This window comes from Sceloporus undulatus, chromosome 2 (assembly GCF_019175285.1).
Source record: "Sceloporus undulatus isolate JIND9_A2432 ecotype Alabama chromosome 2, SceUnd_v1.1, whole genome shotgun sequence".
Taxonomy (NCBI): Eukaryota; Metazoa; Chordata; class Lepidosauria; order Squamata; family Phrynosomatidae; genus Sceloporus; species Sceloporus undulatus.
The window spans coordinates 85,014,771-85,037,632 of record NC_056523.1 but is presented as its reverse complement, the minus strand read 5'-3'; the positions used below and the strand labels follow the sequence as shown (position 1 = coordinate 85,037,632).

Here is a 22,862-nt window from a genome sequence, read left to right as displayed (position 1 = left end):
AGCAGGATAAATAAAAGCCTTTTTAACCAGTGGTGTCATTAGAGTGGTTGTCACCCGGAGTAACTCATGGTGTCAACCCCCCATTGACCTCCTCCCATACCATACCGTACAGAATCCTCAATTATGCTTATTTGGACAAATGTTATTCATAAATTGTTATTCCCATATACCACTGAATGTAATGCTAAGAGCTGTGTCATGAACAACTAGCAAAATTAAATGTATACCTTCAAATTACAATATCATACACACAACCTGAATGTATTTACATATACAGTCTGCCCTCCCCATATGCAGGGGATCCATTCCGGACACCCACCCACCCCGGCGTATGGGGAAAAGAGAGTATGTTCAAGCCCCATAGAAAATAATGGGGCACGCAGTGCAAGTATGTGCCCCATTATTTCTGCTGGGGCTTGCCTTCCGCATAAGCTCAAAGCTGCGGAAGGCAAGCCTGCCCATAAGGAGGGCCAACTGTACATAATGAAGTTTTGGTTAAAGTGTGATGTTTTAAAATAAAATTTTAAATAAGAAGTTTTTAAAATTTAAAAATATATATTTTTAATTTAAAATTTTGACACTTGAAATTTTAATTTAAAAAAATTCTGGGGCCTCTCCTTTGTCCTCCAACTGAGCTTCACCCCACTCCCACCATCTCTTAAATAATTTTAAAGGGAAGCAGATGAATGCCACAGCCCCTTTCTGTCAAAAGGTAGGTGTTTGAGGACCAGTGATGTCACCGCACCTTAGGGTGTCATCTGGTGTGATTTGCACCCCCCGCACCCATCTAGTGATGCCATTGTTTTTAACAACAGCACAGCTTAACAATGTTTTGTCCACAACATCTCTCATTTTTCAGCTTTAGCCTTTGCAGCCAAAGAGTGCTGGTACCTCACAAAACAAAACTACAAATCCCAGAATTCTAGAGGATGGAGCTATGCCAGTTAAAGTGGAGTCAAACTGCATTATTTCTACAGTGTAGATGCACCCTTAGCAAGGTGTGTTATGCTTTTATCCTTTTAATGTTGTTTAATGTATTTTAAACTGTTTAGCATTTTTAACAGAGCTGCTTATTTAAAGGTTTACATTTTTAAAAGAGAAAACTTGTGTATCAAATATTTTATTATAATAAGCTGTATTTTATTATAATCTACCAAAGGTCTCATATTGGGAAAGACAGGAGAGAATTAATTAATTAGAACAATTCATAAACAGAAAGCAGAATAAAAGTTAGTAAAAGACAATGGCAAATGTGTATGTACATGTGTACTGCATTAACTTATGCATATGCTTAGTACATTTGTTCACCTTCTCTACAGGAATATTTCAGCAGCTTATGTGCACAATGCACAACCACCTCTTGTATTACCTAAGACTTCTATTCATACAAGATCTTTTTTGTGTTTAATTTCTGCCCCAGGCAGCTTATATGGAAAGATGTGAATAAAGATCAGTGTGATTGTCTGAGGTGCTTCATTTCAGTTTAGCCAAACAAAAAATTAGGCAACATTGTGCCTAACTGGAAATCTCCATGCAGAAAACCTCATGTATTAACTCGTATTTATTTTATTTTTCATTTATCTACTTTATATCTCATCTGTCTCCTGAATGGGACCCATGGCAACTCACAATTTGAATTAAAACAGGTACATTCATTATGCATAGATCATGAAAGGCTATGGAACGGCCTTAAGGACATGGGAATGCCAACACATCTAATAGTCTTGATGAGGAATCTGTATTCAGGACAAGAGGCAATAGTTAGAATAGAACACGGAGAAACAGAATGGTTCCCAATTGGCAAAGGGGTCAGACAAGGCTGCATCTTATCACCTTACCTATTAAGCTTATATGCAGAACATATTGTAAGAAAAGCAGGCTTGGACAAAGAATGAGGAGGAGTGAAAATAGGAGGAAGGAATATTAACAATCTAAGATATGCCGATGACACCATAATACTAGCAGAAAACCTCAAAGACCTGGAACAACTACTAAGAAAGATCAAGGAAAAAGTGCTGTTGAACATAAAGAAAATAAAAATAATACCACAGAGAACAAATTTGAATTAGACAATGAAGAAATAGAAATAGCAAAAGAATTCTCATACCTGGGATCAAACATTGATATAAATGGAGACTGCAGCCAGGAAATCAGAAGAAGATTAATAATGGGAAGGGCAGCCATGAAAGAACTAGAGAAGATCCTAAAATGCAAGAATATACAAATGAGCACAAAAGTTAGAATCGTACAAGCCATTGTATTCCTATTACCATGAATGGATGTGAGGGCTGGCCAGTTAAGGAGGATAGGAGGAAAATCAACTCATTTGATATGTGATTCTGGAGAACAGTGCTAATGATCCCATGGACGGCTAAAAGACAAACAAATGGGTCCTGGAGCAGATCAAGCCAGAAATCTCCCTAGAAACCAAAATGACAGGAATTTTAATGAACAAAAAGGGAGGAAGGCTGCATGTGAGATTAATGGACTCTATTAAAGAGATCACAAGTATGAGTTTGCAGGAGTTGGACAGAACAGTGGAGGACAGAGGGTCTTGGAGATGTCTCATCAGCAGGGCCACCATGGGTTGAAATCAACTCAAAGACAGTTAACAACAACAAACATTCAGTCAAACCTAATAATAATCATAATAATAATAACAACAAACTTAAAAAAACCTACCATATAAAAACTCCAAAACTTTTAAATAATATAAAATCATTTAAAAACCATAACAATAACAATGTAGAACACAGAGTTCACAGCAGATTTTTCTGTACAGTCACTTAATCCTTATATATCTATTGAAGTAAAAAGATCTTTATCTGTCAGCAAAAGGAGAACAGGGAAGAAGCCAGCCTACACTTACAATGAAAGTGGGCTCCATGTTAAGAGCAACTATTGCTCATGTCTGGAAATCACACATGCCACTCTGAAAGCCTTTACTACACCTGAGTCCCACATATATAGGCACTAGCTACAGTTCATGTCATCTATTTGATGTATTCATTTGGCCTGGTTACATTTATCAAAACAGACGTTTTGCACAATCTCCACACCTAATGACTACACCTTCTCTGTTTTGAAGGCTGGTTCACCTAGATGTGCCCACAGTGGATTACTCACGAGGCATGGCACTTAGTCACATGTGCAAGATGCACTGACAAGTCTATACCACACCTTTCCATTAAAAAATGCCTGAGGCAGCTGACAACAAATCCACATGTAAAAAACAATATAAATTTAAATGAATAAAAAGAATTCATACATATAAATATGCAATGTCACAGTTTTTAAAATATCTAAAACTCACACAAGGGGCAGATTTTTTAAAAAAACAAGTTAAAAGTACAGGCTGGAATCCTGTTACTGATTTCTCACAGTAGAAATTGGATTTATGCCACTGTAACTCACTTTTTTTGTCATTGCAGAGGCTGAATTTCTTTACCAAGGCGGGGTACAGACCGCCCAAAAAGGTCTGTACCTGTACCTTGTTTTGCCATGCGAGGAAGCCACAGTGGACAAACCACACAGCTTCATCGCGTGGTAAAAAGAACCCACAAAAAGCAGGTTCTTTCTGTGGTGCCATTGTGATGCTGCAGTGCGCCAATGGTGCACTTGCAACGTCACAAGGGGGCGCGATGTGCGGACACTAAGCATCCGTCACGTCAAAATGTTGGCGTCCATGTGTACAGGGTGCCATTTTGATGCCCTTGTCATGTGCTAGGGGTGAGGCACGTATGGGCAGTGTGCCCTCAGCCAACCCCTAGCACATGATGAGGGTGCACTATAGGGCTGTCTGTCCAGGGCCCAAAATCCCCTCCCAGCCCACACTTCCTCAGCTGTAGTTGATGGAAAAGGTGAGGGGAGCAGCAGCAAGCATCCACTCCCTGATGGTCTTTGGGCATCTTGCTATAAGAATATACACATGTCAGCTGCTCCCTTCACTGTCCACCAACTGGGAAAAGGATGCTGAGAAAGGGTGGATTTTGGAGCGGGAACGGTCAACTATCCTAGTTATGCCTCCCAATACAACTCATCCCAGTAGGCCACACGTCTGTTTATGTAACATACCCTCCAACATTTTGCAGATGAAAACCAGGAGGGATGTGTCCAAGCAGCATCAGAGTGTGGTCGAGATGGCAAAATGAGAAGAAACGCCCAAACTAGGAAAGGCTTGCCTCAGTTTGCTTTTGTCTGAGCCAACTGGCAAAAGGGCCCTGGCTTCTTCCACCTGCTGAGCTCAGTCTGAATTATTTCTCCACTCTGAACTCTTCAGGTTGCAGCAACTGAAGTAACCTGGGGAAGGGAAGAGGAGAGAGGAACTGGGACATTTTAAAAACCACTAGGGATGTGGAAGAACAGTAAGGGCCCAAACAGACAGGCCAAAATAAAGCTGCTTCGGGTCACTTTGAGGGTATGCTGTTTAAATGACACACGCATCTTAAGAGGCCAGAAGCTGCACCAAATCTGGACTGGAGCATGGCTTTGGCATGGCTTCCGGCCCCTTAGGACACATGCCTTATTTAAAGAGCATACCTCCAAAGTGACCTGAAGCACCTGTCTGTACGGCCCCACAGTTGGCATTGAAGCACTGTGCAGACAGGAATAAGGCGTAGCAATATATATTTGGTTACTCCTCATCCCTCCTGCTGCTGCCCCTGTTCCACCTCTTCCTCCTTGACTCCTCAGCCCTGGATTTCAGAGGAAGGGGCTGGCAAAGCCACCTCTGGGTCTCCTCCTCCTCGCCTAAAGAAGAGAAGCCCACCATGAAATGAAAGGGAAATGAGGGGGCCGCCCTGAGGCGACCTGGAGGGAGGCCCACTAGCCCCACACTCCTCCTGGCGTCTTCGCGGGGCAACCAGGAGGAGGAGGAGGAGGAGGAGGCGGAGGTGGAGCCTGCTGCTGCCCTGGCTGAGTGAGGCGGCAGGTGAGCCTGGGGCCACTTTCCAGCTCCCTCCCGCTGCTGACGAAGGAAGGGACGCAACAACCCACCCCCAGGTCCCTGGGCCCGTCTCCCTCCGCCTCTGCCCCTCCGGCTGCAGATTTGGAGGATGCTCTGAGCTCGGGCAGAAGAGGAAGCAGCAGCAGCAGCAGCAGAAGCAGCCGCCCCTCCATGGAGCGCCCAGGGCCCCTGCTGCCGCTGGCGCTGAACCGAAGTTGTGCCGAAGGTGAGGCAGGCAGGGAAAGCGCGGGAAGAGGGGCTGGGGGGGGGTCCTCCTTTTCCAGGAGGACATGCCCCATTCCCCGCCTTCTGCCCGGGAGGAATGACAACATGCCCTCCTCCCTTTAGAGGCTCACCAAGAAGCCTGGGTTTATCTTTGGCTGCATCCACACTGGAGAAATAACCCAGTTTGGTACCGCTTTAGGTCTTTGTCTGGCTCAAGGCTATGGGATTCCGGGAGTTGGAGTTTGTTGTGGGGCCCAGAGCGGAGCCATTCCCAGGGTGACCAAAGAGCCTCCATTCCCAGGACATGTCCTACATTTTAATCTGCTGTCCAAGAGGAATGTCCTCCATTTGGAGCAGGACTAAGAAACACGGGTTTCTCTTTCCAGGAGTGTTTTGAGCTTTTCCTTGGTCGTGTCCCCCCATTTTTCTTGAAGGTCCTCCATTTTGCCAAGCCTGGTCCTCCTTTATGCCCATCTCCCTCCCCTCAGGCTGGTGGTCCATGAAGCAGGTGAAGGCGCTTTGGCTGGTTGGAGCCTTTGGGGGTTGGGGGGGATTGTCGTTGCCAGCCTCCCTCCGCCCCTGTGGGGCCCAACAGGCAAGGGCAGCTGGGCATAATAAGCACAAGGAAGGACAGGGCACCATAAAATGGGGGACACTGGACAAAAATGACATGACAAGATAAAAGCTGAAAACACTCATATATATCTACGTTCATTCTATCTGGTTTATTCACAGCTATATTATGTATGCTATAGTTGATTGTACAATCAACCGTATTTTTCTGATGAAGATCTTTGTTAAAATACTTTGTCAGCTTTTGTTGTTGTTGTGTGCCTTCTTCACAATGTTTCTGATTTATGGCAACCCTAAGATGAACCTATGGTTTCTTGACAAGTTTTGCTCAGAGAAGGTCTGCCATCACCTTCCCCTGAGGCTGAGAGAGTGTAACCTGCCCAAGGTGATCCAATGGGCTTCATGGTTGAACTGGAAATCGAACTCTGGTCCCCAGAGTCATAGTCCAACACTCAAACCACTGTGTACTCTTGAGCAAGACAGATACTTCAAATTGTACTTTTCTAGCTACAAGCCCTTGAGCCTCCCCTTCTCACTTTCAAAATGGAAGATATTTCAGAATTCCTCCCAGACCTCTGGACAGAAGGTTGAAGTGGAGAACTTGTCTGAGAAAAGGAGGACCTCTAGTCACCTTGTCAACACGTAATATTTCACAGGTACGCACATCTAGATGATTGGAAAAGGCAAGAATGGAAGCGTTCTCCTTGGCTTCCCAGGAGTTTGGTAAAAGTGCACCTGAGAAGAGCAGCCAAAAGGAGCTGCTGGTTTTGCAAGAGGGCCCTTTCCCACTTTTCTCCCTCTGCAATGCATGAGGAGGGGGATTGAGGACAAGCATTTGCTTTACTGCAACCGATGCGGTGATTCTGAGGTCATACTAGAAGCAAGGGTAGACTTTTACAAGACTTTTATCCCATCACCCTGCCTTAATCCTTTAAAGAGGAAAAAATGTGCTGGCTATTAAAATTTTTAGCATGACCAGTACTCACTTTCTTTTGTATTTTATGTTAAGGAAAGGCTTCTGCTTGTGACAAATGGAAGATTTTGTGGAAGGAAGCTTTCCTTCTTGAGGTTTCTGTTAGGCCTTCATGGGAGATCCAACACTCCCAGCAACACACCCAGGAAGGTGGGAAGAAATCCTGGTAGTGGACCTTATCACACTACTAGTGAAATCCCAAAGAGAAATGGGATTTAAACGAGATTTAATTTTTAAAAAAACACCCACAAATGCGAGAAGTTTCACACGAAATGACTGCCAAAGTGAAATAACATGAAGGTACAGTGAAGGTAAAACAGAGAAAAACGGCAGCTTTTTACTTTCGGGAAGTTCCAAAAGTAAAAAGCTGTCATTTTTCTCCATTTTCACTTTAACTTCACATTATTTCACGTTAACAGTGATGTCACATGATAAATTTCCTGCATTTGTGGGTTTTTTCTAATTTAAATTGTGTTTAAATCCCGTTTCTCTTTGGGATTGCCCTAGTGTGATAAGGTCCTATGATTTGTTGCTGGTTTATTACCTGGTTATTGCTGGGATAAGTCCTTTTTAATCATGATAAAGTCCACAGAGGCTGGTCAGAAATCAGAAAAGTAAATCCAGTGAGATGATCTCCTAAGGACCTAACATCTCCTCTCAGCTATGCCTATAAAGCTGATATCCACCCTCCAAGCCTTGATGTATGATCCACCTTTTCCCCCCAGACTGGGACATTAACTGGGATATGTTTAATATGAAATTAAACATATATTTGAAAAGGATTCTTTCTACATTCCAACTTTTTATTTTGAAGGAAAAGCAGCCCATTGGTGAGGCGAGGTGATCAAAAAGTAAATACTACTTTTTCCCTTTTGCCCTACCCTATAAAGGCTGGCTCCAAGTCTGGAAAATTGCTTTTGGAAGGCTATAGCTCCTAGAATTTCCCAACCAGTTTAGCCATGCTGGTTGGGAATTTGAAAGTTGTAGCCCCTTTCTGAACTTTGGGCAGGGTGGAAAGAAAGAAAAGCAAACAGTCTGCCGCACCTACTTCCAGAAAAGTCCTGGAAAATTCCCCCTGGCTCATAAGTCCTCCTCTGAGTTCTTCTGCTAGGAGAGAACTAGGGAGTGTGTATGGAAGAGAAGGCAGTGGCTGCTCTGACCTGGTTTCCTGCTTGCTTATCCTTACATCAGCTTGGAGGAATGGCCATAGAAAGAGTCGCCATCTCAGCCTGATCCGCTTCTCCCCAACCCTCTTACCTCTTCAAAGGTGTGATACAGGGATTGGGCCCAACTAGTCCTAGTCTTCCATTCCAGACACCACAGAAGTGATTAACCCACAAGGCCCTGTCCTTAATTGTGCAAAAAGAAGAAGATCAGCAACCCTTGCAGGTTATCAGGAAGAGGCAATCACTCCTCCATTCCTGGGTACCTCAGAATCCAGCCCAGCCTTTCTGCATCTAGGGAGTTTATCACACAGGGAGAAATTAGAAGTTTAAAATGGTAAGAAATCATTATTAACTCACAGATGTGCAAATGGGTTTCACTTGTGAAGTGCTGTTATCCCATGCAGAATCTAAGATCAATCTGCACTTATGAGCAGATTGATGGAACCAAATGTGCTTCCATCCCAATAATGATAATATATCCCAAAAAGTGATCAAATGCACAAATGATTTTCACACGTAGACCACAAAAAATCTCTCTGTGTGTCCGTCCATCCATCTGTGTCTCTGCCTTTCCCTGGTTATGGAGGAAGGCTGAAGCAGGAGACAGACAGGCGTACATAGGAAAGAGTGAGGGGAACTCAGTATTTTCTCTATCTTGCTTGCTCTGTCCCTGCATTATTTTACTTGTGAAGTTGAAGACTTTCATAGTTGGCATCCATAGTTTTTTGTGGATGCCAGCCACAGATGCTGGCGAAACGTCAATAATAAACTCTTCTAAAACATGGTCACATAACCTGAAAAATCCACATGGTCACATAACCTGAAAAACCTCAGAGGAGGAGCACAAGTCAGTGAATGCGAGGATGAGGTTACTGCTCCTCTGGCCTCCTATCATGCACTGTCCAATGGATGAATGAGTGGGCTGAGGCAGATGCTCATCCTCTCACTCTAGGCAGTAGAGGAGTCCCTGCTGGGAGCTAATGTGGTGTAACTGTTTGACTCCTGGACTAGGATTCAAATCCTAATATGTTCTGGAAAGCTATTGGATAATCTTGGCCAAGTCATCCTCTTTCAGCCTCAGCAGAAGACAAAAACCCCTCTGAAAATATCTTGCCACAAAACCCTCTATAATAGGTTTGCCATTAAGTAGTCAGTTGACTGGAAGGCACATAAGAACAAGTCTATGCTGTTGTGCCCAGAGGGAGAAAGCCAAGAGAAGTAAGTGCAGGGAGGAGTAGCTGCTGCCTCTTCTTGCTTGCAAACTTCCCTGCCTGCCTTCAGAAGGGGTAGAGCTCAGAGCAAGTGCCACCGTAGGCACTGGGGGTCAGAGAAGGCTTTGGGAGCATTGGGTCTGAGGATTTCTCTTTCCTGCCCCTTCTTTCTTTTCTGGCCTTTTCTGAAGGCATAGGAAAAAGAAAGAAAGGTGTGTGGTGGTAAACCTTCTGATCACTTCCAGTTTGGGGGGGGGAAAACCCTCCCTGTCCTCTGGGTTTGAAACAGAGCTCCAGGGGCGTGAAAATGATGGCCAGTTGTAGGTTTCTGGGTATGTCTGTTTGTTTGGTTTTAGGACCACTCTGTGGGTTGCTGTTTGCTTCTTTCCACCCTATCTCTTGTGGGGGGTTTTCTTCAAACTATAGTGGTAATTTTAAATATGCTAAAAAGCCATAATAGCCATCTGAGGCGATTCCACTTCTACCTATGCTGAGGGTGGAGTCAAAGTTAAGGTGACAAGAGAAGCTGGTGCAGAAGATATTTTGAGAGACCATGTCATGAGAGTGACTTGTGAATTCTACAGAGTGATGTGTGCTCCTTAAATTACAGTGTATATGTGCTTTAATCAGTGTTTAAAAATTTATAAAATGGAATACTCAGTCAGGCACAAAGAATATAAAAGATGGTTCCTGCCCCCCCCCCCAATTCTTTTGCCACTGAATTTACTGTGTAAATAAGTCTTGTACTGTATTGAAGTATGTATAAAATTACCAAGGGAATACAAACACAGCAAATATAAGAGTTCTAGGAGTGAACACTTTTCAAAATCTCACTTTCTGAAAAGGTAACTATGGCAGGTTACAGACCGCCAGTTTGAAAAAGGGGCATCTCTTCCAGACGCCCCTAACCCTATCATGGACAGAGTCCGTGACAAATGGCGGCGGCCATTCCACACAGCCACCACCATATTGATGTAGCAGACTCTGTGTGTCCGCACGTCGTGCCCCGGAAGTGACACCGCGAGTGCGCGACTAGCGCCTCGCGGCGTCTCTTCCGGGGCCCAGGAAGGAGCGTGATTTCCACGCTCCTTCCTCGGAGCATCCGGGAGCCGCGCGGTTTGGCCGCTGTGGCTCCCGGATGCTGCAAGCAGAGGCAGAGCCAGACCGCCGCAATCCGGTGGTCTGTAACGCACCCATGGGAGCAGAAAATGTCCCTCCAAATAGCAATTCTGTGCCCTAGTAAAATTTTCCTTCAGTTTTCAAATTTCTAGCATTTCAGAAAATGAGATGTTGAAAATTGTTCACTCCTAGCACTCTTACCTTTGCTTTGTTTGTACTCCCTTGATAATTTTGTCCATCCCTTTTTGTTTTAGTTGCATAAACTGTATTTCTAAATGCTCAACTAAGATCTTAAGTTACTGAAATTCTGAAAATTTGGGGACTGAAGAGAGAAATGTCATGGGAGTACAAAATTATTACCACTGAATGGGTAATGCTCTCATTTTGTTTCTCCAAAAAGAGTCACAAATTCAGTCCCTAGACTGAGAAGTGAGTAAACTTTAGATCAACCGCCTGTGATTCTTTCAGGCATTTTGTCTGTGAGTCCAATTGGAGGTGGGACATATTTGTCAGTAAACATGACCTACAGTAAACACGACCTACATCTTTTTGTGGGCCTTTACAGACAGGCCAAAATAAAGCTGCTTCGGGTCACTTTGGAGGTATGCTGTTTAAATGATGCATGCGTCCAAAGCTGCGCCAAAGCCATACCCCAATTCTTAGGACTGGAGAGTGGCTTTGGCATGACTTTCGGACTCTTAGGACACATGCATCATTTAAACAGCATACCTCCAAAGTGACCCGAAGCAGCTTTATTTTGTCCTGTCTGTATGGGGCCTATATATCATAGTTTCCATGTAAGTGATACATTTATGTACTTATTTTTGGCTTCAGTGGTTTTTTATGTACCCTGACCAGGAACTTCTGAGGCCCTGTCCATACATAAAGCAGGGTGGTGTGTGTATGTGTGTGTGTTGAATTTATTTTCATTTGCTTCCTGTTGCTACATCAATGACGCTTGCTGAATTAGAAATAACAAGTTTTAAAATTTGTAAACTAAACAAAAGGAAGCACTAGAGGAGAAACAGGAGAAGGTGAGGATTGGAAATGAGGTGACCATCAGGAGGCAGGCAGGGAGATTGGACACACCCACAGTCACAGCCCATAAGCTAAGATTCCCACAAATGAACCAGAATGCCCCACTCTTATGACCTACACTCATTGAGACTTAAATTAAGAGGAACAAAAGGGCAGCGTTTGGAAGACAAAACAAGGAAAAAGTAATGCTGAACAAAGAAAGCTACAAATATCTCTAAACAGACCCATCTGGAAGAACCTGAAGTGGTAAATTCTTATGGTACAAAGAGTAGATGATATCGCTTAGTAGGTGGTGGAGATGTTCCTTTCTACATCTCATGTATACTAAACTTCTAGCAAGTAAAAACAAGCAAATTTACACATGAGAGAAAAAATGTATCTGCAAAGGCCTACAGCTATGTCCCTTCAAAGAGCTTTGCATTTACTGATTTACTGGTTTTCTTCTCACAGAATATCACAGAATTGGAAGTATGATTGGTGCCCATCCTCACCCTTCTCCTTTCTTGCTAGGAGACCTTTGCTTTTGTGTATGTTAGTGGTACTGTCAATGACTGAGGAAGGAAAAGGCTAGCTTTTGGATGACATTAAGACATTGTTCTTAAGATAAGAATTCACTTTTTGTTTTCTGGTTCACAAAGGCTGGCCTGTATCAGGCAAAGTGCCAGGGTCTAAGCAACATGCCACATTTGCATTTCTCTCTTTGCTGCTTAACTGAGTATTTATGTTTGATGGAAAAAATCTGTCCATAGGTAGATTTGGTTTTCTTGTTTTCTCAGGAAATCTGCTATGTCCCTCTTATCCTACAGTTACAGAGCTGTATGAAACAGATTATGCACAATTTTAGTTTGTCTTTCCAGGGTTCCTATGCCCATAAGAGTTTGTGTTTGTATTTATTTATTTAATGTCAATACAGTGCCACAGCTGGGTGACCTATGATACAATATCACTTAAAATGTAGAAACAAATAAGAGCCTAGGATGAAAAACAAAGGAATCCAGCTCTTGTCCTGCCCCTCAACCTCTAAATACTTTTTGAAATAAAAAGCTTGGATCTATGGCTTGAATGGCTCACCCAGACAAAAAGGCACATCTGTTTGTGCATAGCAGCCCCACCAGTTTCCCCACTGCTTTACTACATCACTTTACAAGTGGATATCACTTTTTGATCACTTGACACCCAGGAGTAGATGGAGAAGGTTCTGTAGTGGTAGGAAAGAACCAGAAAATTCTGGATCCACTTGGCCTCCTCCAGATCTGACCTAATAGATTTTCACCTCCACCCTGAAAGCTAATCAGGAAGATGCCCAATAAACCTTTTGCATCCATTCCACAGTCGAGGTTCAGCCATGGTGAATCTTAGGAGTTCATCACACTGCCCTTTTCTGTCCTTCCCTCCCAACCTAGGCACAAGATGAAAACTTTTAAGCATGGATTACACACCTCCATGCCCAGGCCAGAGGAATCCCGTACCCAATTTGGAATTCTCCCATACTTTGCAAAGAATGGGAAAACCCTGTTCTTTCAAAACGTGAGGGAAAAGTCCAGATCAGCGACAGGATACCATGATCCAGTACAGGATGCCTCCAGCCTGGGCACAGAGGTGTGCAATAAAATCCATGCTTAAACGTTTTCATCCTGTGCCTACATTGAGAGGGAAGGATGGAAAAGGACAGTGCTATCAAGTCCTTAGAGTGACCCATCATACTTCAAATGGTTGGGGGAATCATAAAGAAATATATATCTCTGGGCACTTGTGCTGACCTACTCATTTATTTAGTCACCATACTGTATTGCTAAAGGGACAAGAATAGCCCAGTTCCCTCTCTGCTTGCTTGTAGCAGTTAATGTAGCAGACTATCCATGATGTAGGGAGATCAGCACACTCAAGCACTGCAAGAGCCATTTAATTGTAAGAATCATTATCCATCCTCCCCACCTATTCCTATGAATTTTGTGGTTTCCTATGCCCAGTCCTTAGCAACCCCACTTTTAACCACTCATTAAATTAATGTAATTCTAGCAATCAACTTCTTAAAGAGCTTTCAGTAATCTCCACCTATCCTATATGAAGATCTAAATGAATAATTGTCTTGGGTGTGGGAATCACAGAAGCTCAACAGTTATTCTACCTTGGTTGACACATCTTAGTTGTGCATGTTAATAGTAAATTATTATCTGATATAACTTGATGAAAAGCTGTGTTTTTTTCTCATTAGAAATAATATTTCATTTCGCAAAAGTATGCGATAATTTTTCACAGTCCCAGTTTTAACAAGGTTTGGTTTTAACACAGACTCATTAGTCTTAGCTATGAAACGTTAACATTTTCTGACTTTTGTTTTAGGAAATCAGATAGAAACAGCTATCTGTATTTAGTGTTTTATGAATTTTTGCTGTGTTTAGTTGTTTTGGTATGTATTTTCATGTTTTTATTTGGTCTATGACCATAATAAATGATTGATTGGCTGATTGACAAGGTTCAAACAACAATATTTCTTCTCATGTTTCTGTTGGTACATAGTCAAATATCACATTTTTAGAGGATGCAGAAATAAATTGAAGAAGCCAAATAGTTTAACTTTGAGATGTGACCTCTCAGACAACAAGGAGGAAACTACTATCAGATAGTAACTATCTATTAAAATATTCATTACCTTTCTCCCCCACCCCCTCCATCCCTGCTCTTGTTTTCCCAGGTTCGTTGTTCACCCTGACTTGCCTGTCTCATCAGGTTGTTTGTCAGGTTATTGAGAATATCAGCTCTGCAGCCTCACCTTCCAAGAATCTCACTTTAAACACTGACTGGACAGTGCAGATAGAGGACAAATATGGCTTCTACATTGGCTTGGCTTTGGCCATCATCTCCAGCTTCCTTGTTGGCAGCAGTGTCATCCTGAAGAAGAAAGGACTGTGCCGGTTGGTGGAGAAAGGAGGCACCAGAGCTGGTATGCTTTCATTGGCTGAGTGTAATAGAACACCAAGTATTTTCTGGCAGACCAATGGAAGAATCTTTCATGCATCTGATCCTGCAGTCAGCAGTGAATGTTCCCTGTGTATGCTCCTCCTCCTTTCCCCTCTCTTAGGGAATGGAAACACACTTGACACATAGCCTGCATGTCTACACTAGCCTCCTGCCCTCAGGTGCCATAGAGGCTACTGTCCCATCACTAGTATTAATACACACAAACATGCACGCACACACATTCCCCCCCCCCCCAATTTGTAACTTAGCAAATCCCACTAATTCCAATGAGCCTCTTTTAAGTAAAAGTAAGGTTAGATGGACCCTTAAGATAGGGAGGGGAATTATTGAGATACTGTTGGATTGCAGCACTCTTCACCATTAGCTATGCTGAATAGATCTGATGGATATTACAGTCCAGTCGCATCTGGAGAGGCACATACAGTAATTCCATTGGCCTCCCTAACAAATGCGTCTCCACATGCTTGCTGTGTGTCAAGGTGGATTCCAGCTCTGAAAAGACTGACTGATCCAAATTCTGAGTACTTGGGAAAGGCTGCTCAACTTGACTCCTTGTGGATGTGTTAGACAACAGTCCCCATCATCTCCAAATAGCATTGCCATTGGATGTGCTGCTTGGTATTAATGGAAGTTGTAGTCAAACCCATCCAGAGGGCACTAAGTTGAAGAAGGTTGCCTTAGAGAAAATTTTGCAATCCAAACTAAAATATAGGAAACCTCTGGACAAGAACATATGCAGGTGTGGTTACTCTTTCAGGACTGAGAAACAGCCTGTTCTGCTGTTTATGATAGCCATCTAATCACTTCATCTAGGCATCCAAGGCTGATTTGTTGCTGTTGTAGCTTGGTGCGTCCCATTTACATTCCTATCAGTCAGACATGCGTTGATAGATAGCATTACCTGCTCTGCCACTATATATTTCCAGTCTAAAGTCTTTTCTGCTCCTAATTAAACCCTGGAATAGAATGAGGAATTTTTCGTGTAGCTGCTGATAATCTCAGTGTTTCCACATCATCAGTTTTAAATATTGCTCATGATGCAATGTTACAAAATACTCATTGCTAAACAGGCATATTTTATAATGGCCTGAATCCTATTGTTAATCCAGACAAGAGTAGACCTGTGAAATGATTGGGATTTACCTATGAAAGAATAAATCTTTATTACCATCATAGACCAGCACAATATCTACTCAGTTATTGATTAAATGATCTAATTTAGTTGGGACTAAACACTAGGATTCAGACCACCATCTCCTTTGTTTTTGTGGCCATTGTTATTTTCACTTAGCTTTCCACTAATATAATAGGATTCACTGTATTGATTTTGTTGAAATCTGTACAAGATCTAGAACTTTGGTCATTAGAGGGTTGATGGTGAGCTGCTGAGATAGAAATGGCCTTCAGCTGTATGTATAAATCTTAAATCTCCCCTTCTCTAAGCAGTTTTTTTCCTTTTGCACTATATTTTGTATTACCTTACTTCAGTGTATTTTTTATTGTTGTATGTTTGCTAGTTTGTATTATTTTGCTTGTCATTGTTGCTCTTCTTCATTTTGTATCTTTTGTGGTATTTGTTTTGAATACTTTTGTTATACACATAGTTTGTTACTATTTATCAGAAATAGATAAAGTTTATATTATTTTTGCTTTTTCTTCTTTTCACTCTCTTTCAACAAATTTGAGCCAATATACATGCCTGTAGGAAGAGCCAGTGTGCCGTAATAGTCTGGGTGTTAGATTAGGGCTCTGGAAACCAGGCTTCAAATCTCTGCTCAGCCATGGAAACCCATTAGGTGCCCTTCCTCAGAGGAAGGCAAAGGCAAACCCCCTCTGAATAACTCTTGCCAAGAAAACTTTAGGGTTGCCATAAGTTAGAAATTACTTGAAGGGACACAATAGCACATGTCTATATGAAAATAAAATATTGGAAACATGCTTTATTTATATTTTTTTAAAAACATGCAGACTTCCCTAATCTTTTGTCTTCTGCTGACCTGTCTCGGTAATCGACAGATTTCATGAAAAGCATTGTCAATGGCAAGGTGAAATGCAATAAAAGGATAACAGCTTTGATAAGGAAATTGTTCATTATCTCTCTCATTATCCCCATTAGTCTTTGTAGGCATTATCACCAAGCATTACTACATTAGAAAGGGTAGAAAGAAGAAGAAGAAGAAGAAGAAGAAGAAGAAGAAGAAGAAGAAGATGATGATGATGATGATGATGATATTTATACCCCGCTTTTGATATGGGAGAGTAATTATTCTGTCACTTGCTAATATGGACTTGGTTAGTGGTCTGAAATTCTGGATGAGCATAAATGTGTCATCTGGATACAATTTTTATACCATCCAGTTCCATGTTCCGTGACTATACCAGATGGAAAGACAGCCACATTGTTCTTAGTACTGATGGCTCAATTATCAAATCTATGCTGATGGCAAGTTAAAGATTGAATGGCAAAGCTGTATTGCACGTACTGCTAGGGTGTATTTAGTGCCACGAGAATGGGTCACGTTATCATGCCCTTCCTTCTCATTGTTTTAAGTTCTGTCTGAAAAGGAATCATAAAATCATAGAATTGTAGATTTAGAAGAGACCACATGAGCCATCCAGTCAAACCCCCTGCCATGTAGGAAATCACAATCAAAACATCCCCAACACCAACAGATGGCCATCCAGCCTCTGTTTAAAGACCTCCAAGGAAGGAGATTCCACTACACTTTGAGGGAGTGTGTTCCACTGTCAAACAGCTCTTAACAGCTCTTACTGTCAGAAAGTTCCTCCTAATGATGATGTGGAATCTCTGTTCCTGGAGCTTGCATCGGTTGTTCCATGTTCTAGTCTCTGGAGCAACTGAAAACAAGCTTGCTCCATCCTCAATGTGACACCCTTCAAATGCTTAAAGAGGGCTATCATATCGCCCCTTAAACATCTCTTCTCCAGGCTAAACATACCCAGCTCCCTAAGTCTTTCCTCATAAGGCATGGTTTCCAGACCCTTCACCATTTTAGTCGCCCTCCTCTGGACATGCTCCAATTTGTTAACATCCTTTTTAAATTGTGGTGCCCAGAACTGGACACAGTAGTCTAGGTGAGGCCTGATCAAGGCAGAATAGAGTGGCACTATTACTTTCCATGATCTAGACACTATACTTCTATTGATGCAGCTTAGAATCGCATTGGCCTTTTCAGCTGCTGCGTCACAATGTTGGCTCATGTTCAACTTGTAATCTACTAGAACTCCTAGATCCCTTTCACACGTAGTTTCCTTAAGTCAGGTGTCCCCCATCCTATATCTATGTGTTTCAGGTTTTTTTTTTCCCTAAGTGTGCAGTACCTTACATTTCTCTGTGTTGAAATTCATTTTGTTAGCTTTGACCCAGCTTTCTAATCTCTTAAGGTCATTCTGCTTATACTTTGAAACTAGCTATAGTTTCCTGAAATAACCAAACTCATAAAAATGTGGTTAATTTAACCATGGGTTCTTCAAACAGTCAAGAGTAAACCATGTTTTTCACAATTTACTCTGGTGAGTAGGTGGACTCACAGCCCTTCCCCAGAGCTGCATGCTGGCTGTGGGTCACATGATTGTCACCCTGGTTTAATCAGCATTTATCTTCAGTTTGGACTGGGAAAATGCTAGTTTGAAAATGGAAGTAAAAGCTTCCAGTCTTCTCCTTATAGATATGCTAGAAGAAGAAAGGGAAACACGGGGACAGGTAATCCTGAAGCTTATTCTAGTAGTACCAAACTATGCTTTAGCATTACATGCAGAAAAAAAAAAGAATAACAATATTTTCAGTGTTATACCAAGAGGGTGAATATACAAGGAATGTGTGCCATCACCACCCAAAAAACTGCCATGTGGTTGTTTTAACCACGTACTATTTCTATTTTTGTTTGAAAGGACGTTTAAAATGCTGCCATGGAGCCCTGGTGGCGCAGTGGTTAAATGCCTGTACTGCAGCCACTCACTCAAAAACCATAAGGTTGTGAGTTCAAGACCAGCAAAAGGGCTCAAGCTTGACTCAGGCTTGCATCCTTCCGAGGTCGCTAAAATGAGTACCCAGATTATTGGGGGCAAATTAGCTTACAGTTGTAAACTACTTAGACACTGCTTAGGCGGTATGAAGCAGTATATAAATGAAGCTGTTTGTTTGTTTGTTTGCTAATGTATCTCCTCTTCCCCAGCTGAAAATACCTAAATCCTTATACCTAAAGCCATTGATTTTCTAAACCAGAGTTTTGAGAGTTTTGTTTTATTTTGTTTTATATTTTATATTTATATTTATATATACAACTGGCCATATAGTCTAATCTGCTATCTAGCTACAGTATTTGTTTTTGTTTTGTCATGGGCAATATGAATGTGTTTTCTTCTGTTAGTCCCTAAGCACATGTATTTTTTGCTTTTCCAGGGGATGGAGGACATGGCTATCTAAAGGACTGGCTATGGTGGGCTGGTTTGCTTACCAGTAAGTATGATTATTCCACAGTAGTCTGATTTACATGCACCTTCATGAGCAATGAGCCACCTTCACTGTTTCCCAGTGTGCTGAGTGCTGCTTTGTATACTACAGCTACTGTGCAGATGTCATTTCAGGCTAGTGTGTCTAGAAAAACTGTCTATAGTCACCTTTGCCTGTCTAGTTGTGTTCCTTAGGCAGAATGTGGAAGCTGCCTCGGACAACACATTTTGGATATTATGAAGGGATGGCAAATAGTTATATAATTGGCATTTAGTATATTTTTGCTTACATACCGAGTGCACCAGTGGCACACTCATTATACCGCCGCCACGGGGTAAAAAGAACCTGCTTTTCTTGGGTTCTTTTTCCTCCACAGGGAAGCCGCACAGTTTGGCGGCTGCAGCTTCCCTGTGGAGGAAAAAAGGTGCGAGCAGGCCTTCCTTTTTGGGAGGTCTGTACCATGCCAGAGAAGCATAAGAAAAATCAAACATTTCCCCCAACACACACACATTTTTGACACGAATTAAGAAAGGAAACAATTAGATCTCTAACACAATGGAGTTTCATAACAAGGGTGCTACCAGGGAAGGCCCTGTCACAAGTAGCAACTTTCCAGAGCACACTATTCTGGAGTACATAAACACAGTTGCCTCACCTGATCTTAAATCCAAGGTAGATCAGCCATGGGGAAAGCAGTCCTTGGGCTGCTGATCAGGACTGTGTACACTAATACCTGAATACTTAAAACTTTACTGCAAACAAGACTAGCAAGATTTGCTCATGAATAATACTTGTTATAATTCACTTGTTCTTTGTTTGTCCTTTGGCTGTTTACTCAGTGGGAGGAGGAGAAGCTGCCAATTTTGCTGCCTATGCCTTTGCACCTGCAACAATTGTTACTCCACTTGGAGCATTGAGTGTGCTCATAAGGTGATTGCTTTTCATTTCTACTTTGTCCTCCCATATTTATTCTGATATCTGAAAATCTCCAGCTGGTAGTGATATGATTTGCCATGCAAACAGAAAAATAGTTTGATAAAATTGTCCTAGTGTACAGAGAACCAGGTTCCTTGTAGTTTTCACAAAGCTGAGTGTAGTAGTTATTTTGGCCATGGGGTGACTTCCTCACAGCATTCATTTTACAAACAGAAACTTTCATCATTTTACTTTTTTGCCACTGCCAAGTAATGATACCTCTCTTTTCATTGGCATAGACCATTATTAGAATCTGCCATATTGTACGATGAGCATTATTTGGGAATTAAAGTCTACATTTCTCCAAGAAGAGACAGTGTCAGATTGCTGATTCCTGTTATGGAGTATACAAATACATTTTGTATCTGAAATAAATTTTTGTAAATCTGTTATCAGTCAGACAAGCCTTGACTTTCTGACTACAAGTTAATTTTTTCTAAATTCATTATCTCATAGATATGTTCTTGGTTTCTTTTTCTTTTATCTCCAGTGCCATTTTGTCTTCCTATCTGCTTGGAGAGCGTCTCAACCTGCTGGGCAAGTTAGGTTGCATGCTGAGCATTGTAGGTAGTACAGTTCTTGTGATTCATGCTCCAGAGGAAGAAGAAGTCACCACTCTAGATGAAATGTCTTCTAAACTGAAAGAGCCAGGTAACCACAAGGCAGAGCAACTTTGGATGCTGTTCAAAAATGTGAACAATTTGACTGAAACTTTAGCCTATCTGGTAACCAAGTGGATGATTGTGTTATCATAGCTGGCCTAGTCTTCTCATTTGTCAGAGTGAGTTGGCTACTATGCCAAATAGCGAGGAGCAGACAGAGGTGTTTACCACTATGGTCAGCTTTCTGCCCCCTAAGCTGTCCTCGGGTGTTCTAGAGGACACTGTGCAGTTTCTGATGTTTTGGTAAAATTCATTAACTACTCAGAGTGAAACTATGGAGGACAAAATGAGGGCATTGCTTTCCCAAATAAGAAATTTACCCTCTGCAATAAAATTTTATGCAGTACAAGAAATTTGGGAACTGAAGGAAAATTTCATTTGGAGAGGCCAACTTCTTCTTTGGGAGACGCAAAGTCCTCAGTACTTCCACATCCCCAGTTGTATCCTTGCTGCCATTCCAGTCAATCTTTGTATAGGGAATGGAGTTGGTATCATGTTTTCCTATGCGTCAGGCATCAGTATGCCTTGGAGCAGCTTCACTGATTGTTCAAAAACTGCTTCCACAGAAAGTGAGTTCTAGCAGGATGACCAATTTATTTTTACATAGTGTTGTAGAGTTCTGTTGTATGGAATGTTACCACACCAGTGTTGCTCTTTCATGGGAGATAACAGTTCCTCAAAAAACAAAACAAACTCTTATGCCACATTTCTTTTCTGAACTTAGGAAAATTTTAGAACAGTATTTGCAATGGAGCTTCTGAAATGCAAACTACAGTTCCACATATAGAGCATGCACCCAAATCTTCCCCTTGATGCTCCAGTTAAGAGTCTTTCTAATTATTTTCTGTTACTTGTGTATTGCTGCTTTGCTCTGCCCTTTGTTCAGTAACTAATAGCATGTAACTGCCACAACACAGGAAATGTCCTTACTACTCAGTGAAACCAGTATTATTGACACAGCCAGGAAGTAGATCTCCAGATTTTCAGACAGGACTTTTTTCATAATCCTATCTGGAGGTGCCAAGGGTTGAACCCAGGTCAGTGATTCCCAAACTTTGGTCCTCTAAATGCTTTGGACTTCAGCTCCAGCATTCCTGGCTGTTGGTCAAGCTAGCTGGGCCTTCTTTCTAAGAAACCTCAAGGACCATTGTTTGGGAACCATGGCCTAGTCCATTTTTCATGCCAACCAAGTACTCTACCAGTGAAATTCCAATGTGATTTAATTCTGACGTCCTCACTGTTCTTTCTTTTCTAGGTTTTCTTGTTTATGCTGGCATTCTCTTGGTGATCTGTCTAGTTCTGATTTTCTTCTTAGCCCCACGCTATGGCCAGACAAATATTCTCATCTACCTCACCATCTGTTCTGTGATTGGAGCTTTCTCCGTGTCTTCAGTCAAAGGGCTGGGCATTGCCATCAAGGGCTTTTTTGCTCACCGGCCTGTTCTGCAGCACCCCCTGACCTGGATTCTTGTCCTCACATTAGTGGCCTCTATCACCACACAGATAAACTACCTTAATAAGGCTCTTGACATTTTCAACACCTCCATGGTTTTCCCCATCTACTATGTGCTGTTTACCACCATTGTCATCACTACATCAGTCATCCTCTTTAAGGAATGGGTCACCATGTCTGTGGTGGACATTATTGGAACTGTATGTGGATTCTTCACTATTATTTTAGGAGTGTTTTTACTCCATGCCTTCAAAGATATGGACTTCAGCTTGAGGAATCTACCACAAACGCTTCAGAATGCTGAAGAGGCCCCAGCAATTAAGGATGACAAGAACATCCTAATAGAACTGGATAGCACAAGTAACAAGGATGATGGGAAACCCAAAGTATTCATGATCTACAGTTGAAACCTAAAATCAGCAATCCTGCAGCTGCAGGACCTGGAACCAAAGGGCTGTGTGTGCGTGTACACAAAGAATTTGCATTAAATGAAAACTTGCCATATACAGAGGGCCGTTGATATCTGTTGGGGTTTGGTTACAGAACCCCCCACGAATACCAAAATCCATGGCTGCTCAAGTCCCATTATATACAGTGGGGTAGTAAAATGGTGCCTCTTATATAAAATGGAAAAATCAAGGTTTCTCTTTTAGATTTAAAAAACAAAATCAAGCCATGGATGGTTGAATCTGTGGATACAGAGGGCCAACTCTGTATCTTCTGAAAAGAACAACCAGTTTGAACATAATGAGCCATTCCTTTCCCTCTTCCCTGCTTAGTGATCCCTTCTTTTTATCCATTGGAACTGCAGCACATGTTTTCCACTACATGGAATTACCATGGCTATTCTGACTGTGCCTGTTTCAAACAAGCAAGTTTTCACTGATTATTTGAAGAAATGTGGTGGCTGCAATTGCTTCTCAGTTTCTATAGAGGATGATTTTCTCCTAAGATTAGAAAGAAAGGCTATATCTGAGCCATGATATAGGCCAAGAAGAGCTTTAAAGTATGTTCAGTGAAACTTTGGAGGAAGCTTTTGTGCCCCTAAGTGCACAATGCTTTATTG

General features: G+C 42.0%; 1 protein-coding gene across 1 annotated transcript; it reads left to right on the top strand.

The window, feature by feature from the left end:
• The first annotated feature begins 4,941 nt into the window (after positions 1-4,941).
• NIPAL4 (NIPA like domain containing 4) lies at positions 4,942-22,375 on the top strand. The gene is made up of 6 exons (XM_042452867.1): positions 4,942-5,171; positions 13,946-14,194; positions 18,656-18,712; positions 19,546-19,636; positions 20,172-20,332; positions 21,599-22,375. Exons 1-6 carry the CDS (start codon positions 5,117-5,119, stop codon positions 22,201-22,203), a joined length of 1,218 nt encoding a protein of 405 aa, XP_042308801.1. The 5' UTR covers positions 4,942-5,116; the 3' UTR covers positions 22,204-22,375.
• Positions 22,376-22,862: the final 487 nt, after the last annotated feature.